At 46.0% G+C, this 20,519-nt stretch overlaps 1 protein-coding gene across 2 annotated transcripts in view; it reads right to left on the reverse strand.

Moving 5' to 3' along the window:
- The window catches only part of RPUSD4 (RNA pseudouridine synthase D4), a 67,894-nt gene extending 65,916 nt beyond the window's left edge, over positions 1-1,978 (reverse strand). Inside the window, exon 1 of one of the 2 annotated variants that reach the window (XM_085618428.1) lies at positions 1,719-1,978. In XM_085618428.1, coding sequence (XP_085474554.1) covers positions 1,719-1,901 — 183 coding nt within the window. In that variant the 5' untranslated portion in view covers positions 1,902-1,978. The remainder of the gene's footprint in view (positions 1-1,718) is intronic. The other variant, XM_085618429.1, reaches the window with a different exon arrangement.
- Positions 1,979-20,519: the final 18,541 nt, after the last annotated feature.

The following is a 20,519-nucleotide window of genomic DNA, read 5'->3' on the forward strand; positions in this document are numbered from 1 at the left end:
CTTGTGCCCTGATTCTATGTTGCTTTTTATTTTCTCCTGGCTGGGATCAGAAACGGCGTGCCCAACCTACTTATACACTGTTATAATTTTGATGACAGCTAAAATGTCACCAGTAACATTTTGTAAGAAACCGGGGGGGGGGGGTGGGGGGGGGGGGGGGGGCGCTTGGGTTCCTTAGCACACATTTCTTGGGACATTAATTAACCATGTCTTCCAACTCATATCGTCTAGGAGGCACCCCGATGTGGAGGGACCTTTTATATGCATTTAAAGTATCATGTATCTTCACATAGAATTGCCCCAATGTTGCTCAATGCGAAGGGGCTACGTGTCCAAAATGCTGAAGAAAATTGTACTTTCTCATATTTGCTCCACCTCCCGCCTCGCTTTTGGCAAAAATGAAATGCTCAGCTTCGTGGGACCTGCAAGCATATGTGGCCAACTCACTGTCTCTGTGAACTTCCATATGTGTCCCAGTAATAACAATGGTGAGCGGCTGAGGGACAATCTTTCCGAATGTGTAATGTCAGATGCAGACACACAAACACGTTTGAACAGTGCAACAAAGTAACTATTATATTTTAAAATGCAAAGTCTATCATTTGGATGGCTACCGTAGCTTACATTTGGCCACGGGCTAACCACAACAGCATGAAACCGCATTCACCTGACATTATTACAGCTGATTAAAATATGAATTCCTCTCTGTATAACGGGATGCCCAGTGCTTTAAATGGGCCAGTACTCACCGGTACGGAGTACCGGCACTTATTATTTTTATCACCCTGAGTACCGGCACTTCTCTACGGCCATGGAGAGTACCAGTACTCATGGAGGGTAGGCGCATTGGCCTCTAGTGGTGGCAGCCTGTCTCTTTGACAGCCAAATCACTTTTATAGCCCTGAGCGGAGCCCCCGCTGAACTATTCAGCGTGGGCTCATTTACATGATATCCCAGTGTTAGCCGTCATGCTGTGTTGCAAGGAATCGAGGCAGCCCAGTGACAGCACAATGAGGAAAGCCATGGGAAGTTAAAAGGGCTTTAATCCCACCTGATTCTTTTGTGTGAGTGTCTGCTTATGTGTGTCTGTTTGCCTGCTTGTGTGTGCGTGTTTTTGTGAGAGAAATATTACAAAATAAAGAAATGTTAAAATACCACTGTTTGACTTTCATTTTGTATAACTAATTAACCTTATCTGTTTCTAGAAAGACATTTCTCGTGTGTGCACTGCAACTAGTAAATAAGCCAATTAACTTCACATGTCTTGCATTTAGCCCCGCCCACTCACCACATTTAAATGATACCTGCCCTATTTCTCCCCCCCCCCCCCCCATTTAAAGCACTGGTGATGCCCCCCGTCTCTTCGCTTCAGGAATCACAGGGACGCATGTGAGGGGTGCTAACGAGTCAACCTGAAAGAGTCACTATTCCGTAGGGTGCTACGAGCAACTTTTTGTGTCCCCCGCGGTGTTTGAAATCCTGGGCATAGGGAGCTTGCAGGAAAATATCCCGGTGATCATAGCGATCGCCAGGAACAAGAACCTTCACTCGCCCAGGTGCTTCTTCATCTGCAGCCTTGCCGTGGCGGACATGTTCGTGAGCGTGTCTAACAGCTCCGAGACCATCGCCATCACCCTTCTGAACAACACCGAGTCGGGGCACGTGCACATAAGAAACTGAAAACTCGACAGATAGCACATCATTGCGCACTGCCTCACCTCTTTTCCTGATGCCCCCTTTATTTGTCGTCCCTCTGCCACACTTCTCTTCTCCGCTCGCAATTTCTGAGCTAGTCCCCATGCCCCCGAAACGTCTGTTTGCGCCTCTTCTCGACCGGCTACAGTGCCTCTCCGGTTCCTACGGCTCAAAGCTCGCACTGCTCCTCTGATGGGCGCCGCCATCTTTCATTGACCCCTGACCTTCTGTAGAATATAAGAGAGCGTTACGGCCATCTTGTATTGGGAACTATCTCCATTAAACAGAGTCTCTGCCGTAACACCTTAAACGGAGACGGAAAGCCCTTGCTTCAGATTGTCGGCCATTTTTAATTGGGTGAATTCTCGTTTTGTTTAAACTGATGGAAAACTTCAAGAGGACTTGCTCACCGCTAGGTGGACATTTTGGGTGTGGAAGCGGATTCATTTTAGTGGTATGCATCAAAGCAGGTAAAATCCTAACGTGGTAAATAGGACGTTGGCTCCCCGCTACAGTACTGAGATGCTTTTGTACAAATGACAAAAACACAGTAAACGGCTTGTGGGATAGGACACAGTAGGAGGTTAAACTGTTTGTGTAAGAAGCAACGGAATCACAGCATTTCGGGGAGCAGGCTGCAAGAGCTGTCAGCATGGGTTTACAACTACAGTTTTCTCAACGCTTATTGGACACTGCTTTTTAGGTCTCGGCTAACGAAAGTTGCGCTTGCGCAGTCTCGCTCGCGAGATTTAATGTTTTAGAAGTGGGGCTTTAACCCGCCCCTCTTCTTCCCTCTTCTCCATTGGCTGGCCTCTTAAATGCTGGTCAGCCATTGGAGAAGAGCTTTGTCTCTCCAAAGAAGCCCTGTTTTTCGGATTCGGGGGCATGTTTAGGTCTCGCCTGACCCAGCGCATGCGCTGGTCTGGCGAGACTTATTGAGAGGGCTCCAAAAAGTGCTACCAGGCCAGCCTAGAGCTACAGTGCATGTGCGCGGGCGCGCGCGCCGCACTTTACCGATATTACTTTCACTTTCGCGGCCGCACGGCCGCTTTGATGTTTGATCGCGATTGCGATCACTTTCACTTTCGCGGCCCCACGGCCGCTTGGCATTGCCAATAGGTCTCGCTTTTGGGACCTTATAAGTATTTAGTTATGCAACTGTTGCATAGCTAAACACTTATAAGGTCCCAAAGGCGAGACCTATTGGCTATGCCAATGCTTGTTTTTACTTTCTTTCTCTCCTCTGGAATGTAAACATTCCAGCCAATGGCAAGAGGAGAGAAAGAAACACGCCCCCGAATCAGAAAACGCCGCTGCGTTTCTCCGAGGCATTTCTGCTTGACCTCAGAGAAACGCGGTGGTGTTCATGGCGACTCCCTTGAATGGAAGCTGCCTTTCCACTGCCTAAACAACGTAAGCAAACAAGCAGCCCAGCTCTATTTCCTGTTCTGCCCAGCCGTTTGCAGACTCGAGTCCTTCCTCTTGCATACTCGCTGTCTTCTTTCTGATACTTCCCTCTGCCTGTCTTTTCCACTGCTTTCTTCGTACATTTCTTTTTACTGTTTTACGTGCCATGTATGACTCTCTTTCTCCTGCTGTTGTAGACTCTTCTCTTCCTTCACATGTGCTCCATATGTTTCCAATATGTGCTCTGTTAACGGTCTTAAATTCAATTTTTACCACGTTTCTTAGGTATGTCAATAATGTGTTTATTCTTCTTTGTACGTGTTTTCGTCTTATTTCTTCTTCCTTCATTTTGTCTTTTTTCCCTTCCTTCTCCTTTCCTTGATTTTTCCAAATTCCGCAGGTTATCGTAATAATAGTGAGAAAGTTATTGTCGGAATTATTGCAACTGAATTTTTAACGGGAGGCTGGATGAGGGGATGGTTTTTAATTTTTTTTATTATTATTAAAGAAAAACATCCTCGAGACCACCATCGCATTGCCTCATCAATAACACAGATGGGTGAGGAGGGGGGAGTCGGGTGACTACTCCGCGCGGCCCAGTTCATTAGCCAACTGGAAACACGACAACTTTATCCCTGAGTAGAAGACACGCTGCGTTTATATGACATGACAATGCAGTCTCCTTCGTGTGACTTCCTAGATTGACCCACCCAACCAATTCTACGCGCCATTTTGTATTCTAAGAACAATAGATTCATATTAATCCCAGTCCTAGCACTAAGGAAATGGAGTGATCTGTTACGCAGGGTCTGTCCAGTGTTCGAAGCTACTAGCAGGCAGCATAGGGGCATTAGCCAGCACCACAGTATATGGGGTCACTTCTTAGGGTAAATGCAAATTTGTGTCTTGGTTCTGGGAGGGCATACGAACACCAACAACTCCGCTGCCCCCCGGCCGTCCAAACAGCAGTGCGCCGAGGCCAAGAGCCGCCCCACACCGGGGGGCCCGACAGCAACACAGTCACTCACCAGAATCAACCCCGGACTTCCCCACGGCCTACACGTCCTCGAGGCCTCGGTCTGGAGCTGCGTAGTGGGAACCTAATCCTCAAACAAACATAGCTCACATTACCAGCATCCACCAAGGTAGCAAGTTGAAAACAAAGTCTGATTGTTAGAAACTGACCAGAGGTAAGGAAGAAATCAAAAGCACGGTGCTGTATTAACCAAAACAAGTTCGGAAAGTATCCAAGAGTCAAGGCACAGTGTGCCTGACAACCAACGTAAAATATCTTTTATTTTATGCGGCCCAAGCACCAGCACACTCCCAGCACTTATCTGTCAGCAGGCAGGGAAGCTCCGTGTTACGTTACAGGAGCGGTGCGAACTGGACGGGGCAGGGCCAGGACACACTATGGTTCCCGCACAGCCCCAAAGGCAGGAGAGAGAACACCGGCCTCCTCCTTGAAGCCACGTCAGCAGAGAAGGGAAGGAGTCCACGGAAGGCTGGAGCCGCAGTCAAGGTGGATGCCGTAAAGACAGCGAGCGAGCAGGAGTGGCTGGAACGACTACCTTGGACTGGGTATAAACCGTAAGTCCAGAAACGCAATGGCAGGTCAGAGAATCCAGGAACTGGAACAACAAGCCAACTTAGTTGGTCCGTGTTGACTCAGCGTTGTCGCGGCGAGGCAGTTTGGCCTTTGACAACGCTGCCGCCGCTGATCGGCCGCGGCAGTGCTGAACCATCTGCCGGCGCCCGGATTCACACGTCCAAATTCCTGCCTTAATCCTCCGGCCCGCCTTGGACCTGTACTGGCAGAGGGGCTGTTGGTGGCAGTGCCGGTAGTGGAGGACCGAAGTCGCGGGGAAAGGGCGTTTACTCGCTGTGGCAAATCTGTGCAGAGTGGTGGGGACAGCCCATAGTTTTTCTCTTTCTCTCGCTTAGAAGTTAATATTTTATCACAAACCTATTGTGCATGCTTCATCTATGGTTGTTGGTGAGCTTTGAACCAGCATAATCCGAGCCTCCAGTCCTGCCATAGAATAGAAATATTCTAGCATATTGCGACAAGAATTTTAGATTCTATCAAGGACACGGAGGCGAGGATTATCCCACCCGTTGGGACAGGTAAGAGTTATATCTTAATAAACACACAAAAATCCTTGGGTCTGAAATTGCAAAATAAACAGGGAAGAGACACTAAAGATTGTCTCAAGGAGCTTGTGGGGGAATTCCTTTGTTAGGACGAAATCCCTCACCCACCATAGGTGGCATGCTTCATCATCTGGGATTCTCCTCTTAGTGGGAAAGCCTAGCCGCGCCAAGGGCTATGACTCCCTCTCTGAGAGGAAGAAGCTCAGAGATGTTTTCTTCCTACTCTGTTAGGATATACTAAATCCTGCAGATGAGAAAAAAGATGATTGGTTGGGTCGAGGGTGCAGTGCAACAAAAATACAAACTATGAGGGTAGTGATGTTAAAACTAGCTACCAAGAGCAACAGAGATAACTTTATTAACTCGTTCTCTGTGCCAGGATTAAAAACAGTGCATCTGCAGTATGAATTTATAACTGCATGTGTCAGACAAAAACATGTTTACATGTTTCAGCCTAAAAAAAACAAAAAAGTGTCACAGCTTTCGCCAGGACCTCGAAATGCTACTGTGAAACAGCATGTGATGAGTGATAAATAACAAAAAGTGAAATACAACACCAGTAATCCTACTGATTGTGTAGCTGATTTACTGGTCGTACCTGTAGAGAAAAAACACAAGCAACAAGAGAAATCAATATGCATGTGACTCTAAACATATTGTGAGAACACTTGACGGACCATGTGGGATACTGTTATCACCGGTCTACTGTATTCGACAGTTCTAATATGCTCTCACAGCTGTCAAATACAGTAAACCGGTGACGAGAACAGTATCCCACATAGTCTGTCAAGTGTTCTCACAATATGTTTAGAGTCACATGCATATTTGATGCAATGGTCATCACATTGCAGAAATTGCACAGTGCCCCTGCCAAGAACCCCAAAGGTTCTATGGGCACTGTGCCACAGACACACCGTTCCTGTGTAAGTGAGACCACCATTGGGGCCATGGGTTACAAACCCTCTAAGGCACTGGCAAAATAATTTGCTAAGTTGCACCACTTATTACAAACTACCCAGGTGGAGCTTCTTGATATTGCTGGTCTGATCACGAAGAACACAGATATGATGAAGAAGCCAAAAGTAGTGAAGAAGCGATAGATCCCGAGATCCTCTCAGGTTGGGCCCATAGTGCAATTTGCCTTTTAGGAAACGGCAATTGCGCACTTTCCACTGAACTCAGACGTTCTCTCATCCAGTGTTTGGACCCTAAACTTGGGGACTTGGCCTCCATGTGGGCAGGACCGGAGGAAAAAGGTCAATTATTCGGTGATTTACATCAAAGTTCCTGTGGGAAGCAAGGTCCCAGATGTTCTGACTGAAGCGATCAGGGAGGATATACTCCATTCTCCTCCAAGTACAGACATGCCTCCAGAGGCACGGCAGAGAAACCAACAACTCCGCAGGCGAGTCTTCCTTTGTAACACTGGGGGGCATAGCAGTGGAGTGTCTACACAAATAAGAGAATACCTCCTCAGATGCATGGGTTCTTCAGACAGTGCAAGGGTTCCACGTAGAGTTCTGGGGTGCCCGAAGGCAGCAGAGCAGACCGTTTTCCTTTCTTTTTCAGAGGAGGTTACCACCCTAATAGACTCGGAGATTCAAAATCTAGTGAGCAAAGGGGCTATACAGATTCTTCCTCCACCCAAGGGAATTCATGAGCATTATATTTGTTGTAGACAAGCAGGACAAGGGGGTACATCCAGTGATCAATTCACGAGAATTCTAAAAACACTTCAAGCTAGAGGGCATCCACCATATAATAGACCTCAGATGAGGAGACTGGCTTGTCAGGCTGTATTTGAAAGATGCATATCCATCAATCCAAATTTCTCATCCCCAACTGAGGTTTCTTCAGTTTCTCTGGAGGTCCCAAATCTAGGAGTTCAGTGTCCTTCTCTTCAGTCTCTCATCTGCAACTTGGTGCTTTTCAAATCTTCTCAAACAAGCAATAGCTAGGCTGCAGTCACAGGACTGCAGGTTGAAAACTTACTTAGAGGATTTGATCCTCATGGCTCAGGACACTCTCCTGCATCAAATCACCCACATGGCAGTCCACCTTTTTGGAAGACTTGGAATTCATCATCAATACCTCCAAATCGGATCTGGTCCCGAAGCACAGGATGGATTTCCTTGACTACACAATTGGTGCACAAGCAATGATCCTGGCGTTACCCCTGGTCAACCGCAGAGCAATCAAGAAGTAGTTGATGACTTTAATATCATCAAATCGAAGGTCCCTATTCAAGCTTGCCAGGATAATAGGACTTTTATCTTCCTCGATACAAGCTATCTTCCCTGGGCTATTGCACCACAGAGTGCTGCAATGATTAAAGAGAGTATCTTATTCAAAGGAGATAACCTGGATGGAGGAGGCAAGAACAGAGATGACCTGGTGGCTGAACCACATGGAAGCGTGAAACGTCCGAGTAATTTTTGGGTCAACAACGAAGCTAGTGATAGAATAGGTCGCTAGCTGTGGGGATGTCTTGGCAGGGGGACGATGGTCCCAAGAAGAGTTGGACCTCCATATCAACTGCCTCAAACTCCTGGCGAGTTCCTTCGCGATTCGCAGCCTAGTGAAGGACATAGTGAAGTGCTGTATCTTGATGAAAATGGACAACATCTCAGCAGTGCAATTCGTCAACAAGCTGGGGATACAAGATCCAGGACTCTGGCGGAGATAGCCAATGACTTTTCGTACTACTGTCTAGAAGGAAAGTTTTGTGTCAGCGATCCCCCTTCTGGGCAGTTCCAACACAGTGGCGGACAAACTCACGCTTTCTTATGGACTCCAGTGATTGGATGCTACATCCACAGGTCTTTCTTCTCCTGTGCCAGAGATGTGGCAAACCTGTCAGGCACCTGTTTGCATCAAGATTGAATGTCCAGGTACCGCAGTTCTTCAGCTGGAGATCGGATCCCGAAACCACCGAAATGGATGCATTCCTTCAGGATTGGAACAAGTGGTTAAAGAACAACTTTCCCCCTCTCATGATGATCAGCAGGTTTGTGACTCGGGCCAGATGTCAGTGAACGGAGATGATCATGTTGAGGCCCGCCTGGAGATCTCAAGCTTGGTTCCCTCTTCTCCTCAAAATGTTCAGCGATTGTCTGGTAGTCCTTCCAACAGTTCAGGGAATCTTACAAGGACTGTGAGGAGAAGCCTATGTGAGGATCAAGGATAACTTGCTGACCCTGATGGCATGGACATTGTCAGCCAACGACGGAGTATGCCAGGGCTTTCAGGACTGGCTTCCTAATCTATGGTGCACCCATGGTCCTCTAGGACATATAAGAGATACGATTTGACATTGTCAGCCTGGAGCAGTTGGTGTCTGGAAAGACAGTTGTATCCCATGGGTCTGACATTGTATGAATCTTAAATTTTCTGGCAGAGTTAGCAGAGGTTGGTAGAGCATTTTCCACCATCTATTCCTTCTGATAGGCCATCTTGGCTGGACACATTCCAATCGCAGGTAAGCCAGATGGATCACATTTATTAATATGTAAACTGATTAAAGTTATTAGGCTGTCTAGTCCCCTATAGCCTAAACCTACCCAGACCTGGAGGGTGAGCAAAGTGTCCACTTGTTTACGAGCTGATAGGGCAATTACGACTTTCCAGGGAGCACTTTTTTGTCAAACTGACCATGCTTCTGTGTCTTATATCATGCAGGAGGGCATCAGATGTCTGTGCTTTGGATCTAGCATGTATGTCGTTTACTCCGGAAGGAGTGATGTTCACTATTTCCAGTCGCATAAAAATAAACATGTGGTTGGGGCTGTACCCCACATTTCCGGATTCACCAAAGCTATGTATGGTACGCTGTTTGCAAGAGTATGAGTGTGTCTTGTGAATTATGACAAATCTGATGGGAACCCCAAAGCCTTCGGAGAGAAGGACATTGACATGATTGGGTTCTTCATGGCCAAAGTGAAGGTTATGGGTCGGGAACCTTGCACTAAGGTGTATGTGGCTGTCAAGGGAAAGAACATAGTGGGATGGAGAGACCTAGCACAAATGGGTCTGTACTTGGTACATGCATCTGTTTTTATTCGCTCCAGTTTGGCGCTCTGCACCTGTGACCTGGAACAAAAGAACGTCTACAAAGGGCCAGAGCGGTCATTGATGACCCTTGCTGCTCCCGGCCTGCTTGTGGACCTGATGCTCAAACTTTTCCGAAGGAGGGTGAGCACATGGTACGATCCTACACCAGACTGTTTTGCTACCTGTGAAAGAAGCTAGGATCAATGCTTGCTCTCATGGTGCTCTACATATTACTGCAAAAGATTCTCAAATTACACAAAGGCCAAGTTGGCCTTTTGGACAAGATAGTCCACGTTAGAACTCCAAGACAGAAGAGAACGGAGTGATGTGCCAGTCTACTCTAACGAACCAGAAGACTGCCCTTGCACCCACAGTGGAGCAACCGTGACCTAGCAAACTTCTAGCAGACGAACTGGGAATAACCCACATGCATGCACCCTTGAATCTCTAACCCTTGTTTCCCAAAGCACCTGTTCAGACACAGTCACCAGTAGCCCTTCATGCCATGGCGTCTGTGCTTAGAAGAATCGCTGAAGTCTTGCACAGGCTGAAGATCATTCTGTGACTCTGGGACCCACCCTGATACAAAGTATGTTGGCCTCCATAAAGAAATCTACCTTTGGAAGCAGTAGAAAACCTGAAGTCCATTAAAGAACATCTATGAATAAACAAACAACAGTTACGTAGTTACAACAGTTTAAGTAACAGTTGTTCATACATTAGAGCAATTACTTTTTACCTACAAATTTGCCATCCTGGTGTCTTACTACAGAAGCAAGCAACAGTTCCAGCTCAAGTAGTCTTTTCCAGTCACTGCCAGATGCCTTCTTGCTCACCAGTTTTTCAGATCCCCAAGCCCCTTTCTTGCCAACTCCTGCTAAAAAAACAAAAGAATTACTTGGAAGATGACGTTTCCCAAATAATTCTCTGCTGCACTCCTGGTAGAGGGCAACAAGGACAATCACACCAGGGTTGTGGAACTTGTGTTGCCCGATGCCCAGGACATACTGTTTGGAGTCCAGTACAACAAGACTTCTTGTTTATTTTTTCCCACGACACCAGTAGGCTTAATGCCAGATAGACAAATCATTTGGTTATCAGCTTACAGTGCCACAATATGGTTGCGGGAAAGAAGAGTCTTTGTCAGAACCAGAAGTGACACTTGTGCATTCTCCTTCCTGCTTCACTGAATAGCAGCAATAGAAAAGCTCAAAGACACAATACCAGTTTGAAACAAGAATTGGCTATGCATTGACGCACTGTAAGTATGTCTTGCCTTTTGGCTTTGCCAATGCTTTTTGTCGACGCTGTTTAGAATCGGGAAAAAGGTTGTTGATGATACCTAGCATCATCGCCAACAAAAGTCCTAATGCGATGATGTGAGCATACATCAACACGTATGTACGTATAAGTATCATGATGCCACAGTGACACAAACTTGAGGCGCTTTGGATATCTGCTAGAATTGCTTTGCTGGGATAGTGGCCTGCCCTGTCTCTCCTATCCAAACACAGGCATCTCAAGTTAATTGTAATGAATTGTTACCTAGGCTTCTCAAACAGAAATTCGGCAGGTATGTTGTATATAGAGTACCTAGGAACTTAACCAGGGGTAGTAAAAGAATGCCATGTTTGGAATACTTGGTAGTCTGTGACCTCGTACTTGACTGTATGTGTGTGTGTGCAAGAATACCTGGATATGTGCAGATGCACATGGTTGTGTGCACATGCCTGTGCATGCTATGAGAAGTGTGGGCACACACAAACATCTGAGTGTGCTTGGTGGTATTTGTTCACATAAGTATTTATATGCGTATGAGCAGGCATGTGAGATGATGTGTGGTGTGTGTGCATGTGTTTGGTGTGTAACTGATTGTATGTGCATGTGTACTTTATGAGCATGCCCGAGTTCAGGCAGCCATCAAAGATGCCAAATATCTTAGGTCCATGCATGATGTGCTGCTCAAGTACAGATTTTTACTTTGGATTCTGAGACGTGTAGTCCTGTTTTATAATGGAATAAACAAGACTACAAGTTCCAGAATTCAAAGGAAAATACCCAGTAGGGCTGTATTATTCAGATCTCACGCTCTCACTGGCTGACATTTTTCAATCTTTGATTATTTCCCTCACTTTGACTGTTTTTCACAGGGACATGGCAGTGCAGTCAATGAGGTAGGGCCACGGCAGGGCAATCAATGAGATAGGGCCACAGCAGTGCAATCAATGAGATAGGGCCACAGAAGGGCAATCAATGAGAAAGGGCCACAGCGGTGCAATCAATGAGATAGGGCCACGGCAGAGCAATCAATGAGATAGGGCCACAGAAGGGCAATCAATGAGAAAGGGCCACAGCAGAGCAATCAATGCGATAGGGCCACAACAGGGCAACCAATGAGATAGGGCCACAGCTGGTCAATTAAAAGAGATAGGGAACGTCAGGGCAATCAATGCGATGTAGATTGAGGGTGTTAAACTGTTAGCCTGAAGGGAAAGTATAAACACAGGGAACTTTGTGGGAAGCTTTTTCCAGGCTTTGTAGTATTATGAAACTGTTCGCTTTCTGATTTCCACCTTCTTTACTGCGAATATTCCCTTCTTTAGCAAAAATATTAAGATGCTCATCTAATTCACAAGCAAACTCACCTGTCAAGCACTCAGAGTTCCTGTACCCAGACATCACATCCCTCTGCACATGATCTTTACGCTCTACACAGTTTCTCTACTAAGGGCGTCATTACTAGGTGCCTGGTATTTTGGGAGTTAATCCCACACATGCAAAACAGCAATAACCCTGGACGGGTTATTTATTGGGTGAAGTATCACCTACACAATCTGAAATGTGCTTCTCGGTAGGTGAGATAATTTGGTAATACAGGTTTGCCCCAGCTTGCAGTCATCAAACTCAGAAAGTGTAGTATTTCCCTCCACAAATTTGTTCTACCTGGAAAAATGTAAGTTTGAAAAAGTTGTAATCCAGGTTTGGACGCTATGTGAGATTGGAATGAGTACACAAATAGTTACTTGCTCTTCATGAGAAACTGTGGAACCCCATTAGTTGTCATATACATCTGTACTCCAAAAACACAATTATCACTAGGCGCTTGTTATATCTGTCTTTTGCCAATCAAAGACCGTGCTTGTTATTTATGAAAGATGGAGAGGGGCTACATCTAAACTCAATTCCAACAAGCATAAAAATGAACATGTGATTGAAGATGGATAGTGGTCACTGTGCTCTCCAGTTCCTTCAAAACCTCCACCTTGTGCACTTATCCAAAACACAAACGGCATCTGATGGGATTAGTCTGTGTGACACACTCTATGTCTATGACGCACATGATCCCTAAAAGTTCGACCTCCCAAGAGAAACATAAATAAATAACTAAACATTTAGGGAGGGAGGGAAAGCTAAAATGTCTACCCCCTACCTCAGGACCACAGGGTCGGAATGATCCACTTAAAACAGAAACCCTAACTGTCACCTAAGCCCTGCCCCTATGTAACCTCAACCAATAACTGCTACATGACCTGGCAGGACTCTACCATCCGCCCACAGCTGCCCCGGGGTGCACACCCTACGGATGCTACCCCTAGGATCCTTCATCGGGCAAGATCTTAATTACCAGGCCCAGTGAGAGTAAAAGGCCACTTTATTTGGACAGGTATGCAGTTCGCTTTACTAATACAATAACATATCCTAACACCTCCCCCTCCACACCCTTAAGCCTTCCCAACAACAAAAAATCCCTTAACCATTCTCACAACATACAATGCTCATCATCCCCTTTCTTTCATCCACTGACCTTCACACCTGCCTCAGCCATCGCTCCCCTGTGTTCCCTCTGCCTGAACCTACTCTGCAATGCCCTCAACAATTACGGCCTGTCTCGAGCTCCTCAATTTCTGCCACCAGGAAATAACTTTGCAAAGGCCTTTTTCCTGACCCCCCCCCCACCCCCAAAAAAAATCAGATGAGTAAAACACCCCAGCACACCACACCAGTGGTGAAAGAAATGAGGAGGGGGGGGGGGTCTGTGGGGGGAGAATACATTAGCTCTGTCGCCAAAACAGCTAGCTCCGCAGATAACCGATGCTAGAGAAAAACAGGCTGTCACCAGAAAAGCCAAAAAGAGTTTAACACCACCTTTTAATAGCCAAGGTTAAGGCTAACTTTTCCCTAATGTTGAGTAAATACAGCTCATTACCTAAGAATAAAAAAGGTGAACTCCATCCTGTCTAAAAAACTGACAGTATGTTCTAACCAACCTATACTGTGAATGCTGCAAAAACGATGCATTTCCCTAATAACTTTGCGTCTAGCCCTCTCAACTGCAGTGAATTATTCAGCACCATGCCATACTCTCCTGGGAACCAAAGCAGTCAATATCATCTTCGTCCTAGCCCACGATCTAACCAAAATTTCTAAATCCCTCTTCGTATTTTTTTAATCAAACCCAAATCAGATTACTGAACTAAGTCATTTTCACCCAAATGAAAAAGCAAAACATCTGGGCACATTCTAAGAGAAACCAAATTAGATAATCACAGTAACAGCTGTCCCCATTTCATACACCCTCCCAATCAATCTTGATTTTGTCGCTGCAGAATTCCAAATTTCTTCCAAAAGGGCACTTTTTGGCTTGCTTTGCTGCCCACTTAATAAAAGAGTGTCTGCTTATCCAAATACCCAAAAGAGAAACAAGAATTAACAAGCACATAAAGGCGAAGCATCCTCAATGTCCCTAATGTATCGCAAGCAACAATCAGAGGACCACCGTCCTAATCGTTTAACATCACTGATGAAAAAACCCAATCTCGTTGCTTCAGACGCAGCACCAATTCTGAAAGAATGAGTACCAAAACGGAAAGGATCTTCCCCAATGTGACAAAGAACTTTCCTCATCACCCCAAGCACCTGTGAAGCTAGGAGCTGTGCATCCTTTTGGTGTGTGAAAACAAGTCCTGAATTTGCCCGCCCCCTTCTGCCAGGAAATCTGACCAAGAACTCACTGGCCACTAATTTTATTAAGTGTAACTTTCGTGCCTTTACCTGTCTAATCAGTCTGAAAGCGTTTCAAAAATATTTGAATTGTTTCCCCAGAGGCAGATACATCTTCAACTTTCAGCCTGCCTAAATGGCCTCTACCTAACAATTCCAATATCCTAAATGCTCCAAAAAAATAACCAACCCATGCATAACCTAAATGGCAACTGCTCAAAAACAGAAAAACATATGACAGGAAGGCTCCTGACCATACGAAGCAAGATTTTCATAGACACCGGATCCCTAATAAACGGACCTCTTTTCTTTTTGTTGGCCAAACCTTGTAACATACGCCTCACCATCTCCCCAGCCGAAGGCTCTTAGCCACAGAAGAACTTCCCATAAAAACTCAAACCAGCTAACTTACCAGCAATTGTGGTAGCAGAAAAATTATTTTCAATATTATACATAATGAAACGGAGCATGTCCTCTCTGCGCAGCCATAATCTTTGTTCATTTTGAGACCTACAGGATGCACCAATCCCCAGAAATTCTTCCCAAGCTCTTCTATAAGCTGTCCTGGTACTCACTGCCAGAGATTTCTCCACCAACTCAAGCATTCTCAATCTGCTAGTTCCCATACCTCTTGTGGCACCTGTGTTTTCTGCACATCTGCTCCTGGTGTCAAACCACAGAATCTCTACCACTGCGAACGAGACAATGCATCTGCAATATTATTATTCGCACCTGGGACATGTTTGGCTCTGAAAACAATATTGTACATCAAGCAACCCAGCAGAAATCTCTGCAATAGCTTTAGAAGATGTTTATCTTTGGCTTTTTGTCCATTAACCAAATCCATTGTCAATGTTAAAGGTGAAAGTTTGTATGCCAGTTTTGAACCTCACACCGACAAGGCCACTAACAGCGCGAAGAATTTAAAAAAGCCAATGCTACTGCGTTCATTGACCTATTTTGCAGGCCATAGTTCTGCGCACCATCTGCCTTCCCAGAATGAGCCAAAACCATTAGAATCCAAAGCTAAAGACCATATGGTAACACAATTGAAAGCTTTCATAGCCAAACCTAGCCCCCTACAGAAAGTTCTTCCTGCCCTCATCACATGACAAGCGAAGTTCAAATGCCCCAGCAGGCACTGCATTTGTTTCAATCATAGTTTGGGAGACAACTTTGCCTCTTTGAGCAATTTAACAATTTCCTGAACTTTCACAGCAGGCAATCTCTCCTCCATCCTGACCGTATCCAATTCAATGCCCAGAAAAAATAGACATGTGTTAGGATCTTTTGTTTTTTCAGGAGCCAAAGGTACTCCTAACTCATGTGCTATAATCTCAAAATGATGGAGTGCTCTCAGACAATCCTGGGTACCTGCTGCACCTACAAACAAAATGTCATCCAAATAATGAGTGACAGATTTGTGAACTGTTCTGTAAGCAAAACACCACTGCAGAAATGTACTAAATGTCTCGAACAGTTTGCAGGAAATGGAACAGCCTATCGGCAGCACTTTATTTACATACTATTGATTGTCAAACTGAATACCCAACAGCGAAAAGTCCAAAGGATGAACAGGTAGCAATCAAATGGCTGACTTAATATCACATTTAGCCAACTCAGCTCCTGGGCCCACATCTCTGATCAATGCAATGGCTACATCCACTGATGCAAACTGCACTGCAGTATCATCTCTTGCTATAAAGTCATTCACTGACAAGCCGTGAGGCCATGAAAGATGATGAATTATGCAAAACTCCCCTACTGCTCTTTTAGGTATTACCCTTAGTGGGGAAATGATCAGGTCATGTAAAAGCCAGTAAGTAAACGGGCCTGCCATCCTTCTTTCCGCAACTTCTTTGCCCAGTTTCTGCCTCACAATATGAGGATACTCTTTTGTTGACTTTAAATTGTCACCAAAACTACGTGCCCTAGGACCTTGATAACCAAGTCTAAAACCTTCTTTAAACCCCATTCCAACCTTGTCGCCTCCTACCTGTTAGGGTAAAATTTCAGCCAGTAACTCAAAATTCTTTAAATTAGCTGAAAGGATCCACCTCTACCCCTGCCTTGGCCATTACCTCCCCAGCTTCCCTGGTCCCCAAAACATTGAAGGATTGCATGTTTTCCCCCACATTTTGAACATTCATGCTTGTACTTGCAGGGATTCCTTGATTATATCCTCTGTTAAAGCTCCAGCATGCACTGGCATTGGGATTTTGGCCTCTATTCCATGTCCCCACCCCACCCTGAGGTGGGCCTGCCAAGAAAGAGCCGGTGAGAAACTGCTAAGCCACTTGCTGTGTGCATGGTGGGGGTGGGGGGACTTTGAGGATACATCCATTGCACCCATCATTATTTGTCCACTCCCCCCCCCCCCCCCCGAGTTTATCAGGAGGGAGCACCTCTCGAGCCTGAAATTCTTTGTCATAATGTAACCATGCAAAAACACCAAATTTCATGAGGGCCTTACGAATGGTGTCAATATACTTGGATATAGACACTGCTCATTCAGGGAACTTCTCACAATAAACACTAGCGAATATTAAAAATGCTGATGTCCATGTGTCCAATTGTTGTGGGAACCTTTGGTCTTTTTGCCAACTCCCAGACTTCTTCGCTAGACCCTTCTTTCGATTCTATCTCTCTATGCAGTAACTTGTACACACCCACAAAATCACACCTCCAAATTTTGTCTTTAGTTGCATTGCTCAGATGAGCCCCCAACGGCATGGATGACCTCATGTAAGGCAAACGTTTCAAGCCATCAATTTTACTCTTTTCACCATCTTTTTTTAGATTTTGTGTCTATTTCGAAACCCGACTGAGATATCTCATCACTGACCTCCTTTTCTTTGGTGTCATCTTTTGTGTTATTCTCTTGATTTTTCCTACCTGCGGATGCTGACTCCTCATTACTTGATTCCCTACTTACACTTTTATCCACTACACTAAGCCCCTGATAACTTGACTCTTTTGCAATGTACTTTATAAGCTCCCCAATTATTCCACCACTGATTCTCACCTGTTCTCAATGTGTTGGATGGTTCTGGCGATGCCCAATTTCTACTGCCTCTTGCTTGTGATCCCTTCAGTCCCCGACGTCTGTCCAGTGAATCCCCAACGGTCACCCCTTCCTGTAACACAGGACTCTTGGGAAAAATATTAGACCCCCCCCCCCCCCCCCCAGTACCACCCACTCAGCTGTCTTACAATCTTTATATTTGTTCCAGCTAGGTATCTTCCCCTCTTCCAATTCATCAACTTCTTCCGCATAATCCAACTCACATTCCCACTGATCATCCAAATGCACAGAACTCACAACTGGGCATTCAACATCCCCCACAACCCCATCAAAGTGCTTCCAATACTCAGTTTGGACTTTGGCAAAGCAAGCTTCTTTTCACATAATGTCGGGATGGTTGCGCCAAACCTCTCCCTCTCTTTGGGCCGGTCCACTCAGGATGCTCTAGACCCAGCCGGCAAATCATCACTGCATCTGGTATTTCCATGCAGTATTCTCCCTTGCTGCTACGCAAGCAGCCAAAACCTGCAGAGACTGTGGTCTTGAGTTCTTCTTGACGTGCACCCCCCTGTTCTATATCAGCCTCTCCAGGTACCCAAATCCATTTTCCCGCTTGCAAGGCCTTCTTATGTCCCCCAAAACTGCCTGAAACCTCCCTACCTGACCCCTTACAGCCCTGCAAAACCTTTTCACCCTGGTTAAATAAAATATTTTCTTCAATAATCTTTTTTCTATAGCCTACATATTTCCCCCCTCCCTTTGAGCAGTTTCCACTACAGGTGACTGGACTGTGTTCACAAAAATGTCACCTTTCATACAGCATTTATTGAAGGTGGAGTCTTTTCCAGACAAGGCTCCACCGTTTTGTGACACTTCTTTCAGATTACGTTTGAAAATGGGCACTTTAAAATTAGAGCTCCAGCTGAAAGGCACTATGAGATTATTAATTTCCTTTAGCCGATAAAGCTTCTTCCTGGTTAAGGGGAGGTGCCGATACTGCTCACTGCACCACACACACTTTCCTTTAACTGATGAACCCCCCGGGCCCGCCACTCACTAGCAGGGCGTTTCATTGCTAATATGCGCGTGCGGCCCCTCCCACACCTAACAGCCAAGGCTGGTTCCTGAAGTGGTGAGGTAAGCGAAGGTGCCACTCTGGTCGTATTCACTTTCTCTTTCTCTTCCCCTTGACAACGAGCATTCAATATTTTTTAGGTCTCGGAAGTCGAGAGATTTAATGTTTTGGAGAAGAGGGGCTTGAACCCGCCCCTCTTCTTGCCTCTTCTCCATTGGCTGGCCTCTTGAATGCTGGCCAGCCACTGGAGAAGAGGTTTGTCTCTCCGATCAGGCCCCGTCCTTTTCGGATCGGGGGGCGTGTTTTTTGCAGAAAGTCTAATTATCTCCCCCAGCCAATGGCTGGAGGAGATAACAGCAAGACACGCCCCCGAATCCGAAAAGGACGCTGCGTTTCTCCGAGGCATTTCTGCTCTGCCTCGGAGAAAGGCGGTGGTGTCTTCCGGTGCCCTCGGCTTGTTCCTCTTTACTTGCGTGTGGTCACTCTTTAGCACACACAGAGAAGGAAGAAGGACAGCCTGGTGCGCCGGTGAGGAATCTGCCAGACAAAAAGCAATCATCGGGTTTTAGGGCTAAATAATTGGCGGTATCATCTCGCCCTCTCCTGCAGCATCGATTTCCTCCCACTCTCTGCCTCCGAAGCTCGGCCACGCCACAGGCCTATTTAAAAACCTGCAATTTGTAGTTCAACAGCAGCCGAAAGATTCACTGCAATGTGATATCAGACGCGGCTTGTCACTTCAGATCACCTATCAATCCGTGCCCCGCCTGCACGTCGCCGACGCCTTCCCCGGGAAGAGTCGGGTTTCCTCCAGAATGCAATAACAGCGCTTTATTGCTCAGAGGGATGGAGGGAGGCGTGACGATGAGGTGCTTCGATGCCCTGCCTCTCAGCTCGGGGGTACCCGTGCTGGGCTTCTCCGGAAGCTCACCGGGCACGTGCGTGTCCGACTGTACACAGGCTGCCCGGTGGGGTTTACAAGATGCTAAAGGCGCGCGTCGTCACAGTCACTGGCCATTGTGGCCACTGAAATCTACCAATATCCACTAGACTTAGAGACATGGTTACCATTACACTTGACAATGGATCATTCTACCAAGAGCCCATAGAGAAAATAAAAAAATATATATCTTTTAGCAACTGAAGAGAGTTCGAACGCACCTCCCCACATCCAAGTCGACATATTGGCTGTACCCAAGATGGTGGCGAGGCTTCCCACTCGTACAACACAAGGCGCTCGATTAAAGGAGGTACATATTCACAGGTGCACTACTGCCTGAAACTAAAATGCTGATCTGCTACTTTTATAGATTTCGTTAAAAAAAAAAAAAGTGATTTGTTACTATTCGTCCTGCATTCATGCAATAGCAATTTACTTCTCTTCAAACAATTGAGAACGCTTGGAAACCAGCAGGACGCTGCTGTATTAAACCCATGTAAAAAGAAAAGAAAGAAACTGAACTAAGTCCCTCCGTATCCAACAAGCATTTACAATGCAATGGTCTCGGCATTGGTAAAGTTAGAGCTATTGGCATTGCTCATGACATTATTTTTGTTTATTTTTTTGTTTTTAAAACATTTAAAGAAACGGCATTGTCATGAGCAATGCCAATAGCTCTAACTTTAACAATGCCGAGACCGTTGCATTGTAAATGCTTGTTCTGAATTCTGTGGCGACGAACATGCCAGTATTGCTGCTGCGACCCCTCTGGCAGCAGCTCGTTTTGGCCGCTCCATACCAACCCAGGCTTGTGAAAGCACTCCGGGTTGGATTACGTCTTCCCTTCCTTCTTCAAACAAAACTTTTAACGCTTCCCTCACAGCAGCCGCTTTCTCTGCCATAATTAATTTTCCCCATAAATAGGCCTAAATTATAAGCAAGGTAAAATGTCTACCCCCTACCTCAGGACCACAGCGTCGGAATGACGCACTTAGAACGGAAACCCTGTCACCTAAGCCCCGCCCAGAGTAACCCCAACCAATAACTGCAACCTGACCTGGCAGGACTCTACTACCTGCCCAAAGCTGCCCGGGGAAGGACATCCTGCGGATGCCACCCCCAGGAGCCCCCATTTGTGATGGCTGCGTACAAGCATGGCGTGGGACAGTCCT

The sequence above is a fragment of the Triturus cristatus genome, chromosome 7 (genome assembly GCF_964204655.1).
Source record: "Triturus cristatus chromosome 7, aTriCri1.1, whole genome shotgun sequence".
NCBI classification, from domain to species: domain Eukaryota; kingdom Metazoa; phylum Chordata; class Amphibia; order Caudata; family Salamandridae; genus Triturus; species Triturus cristatus.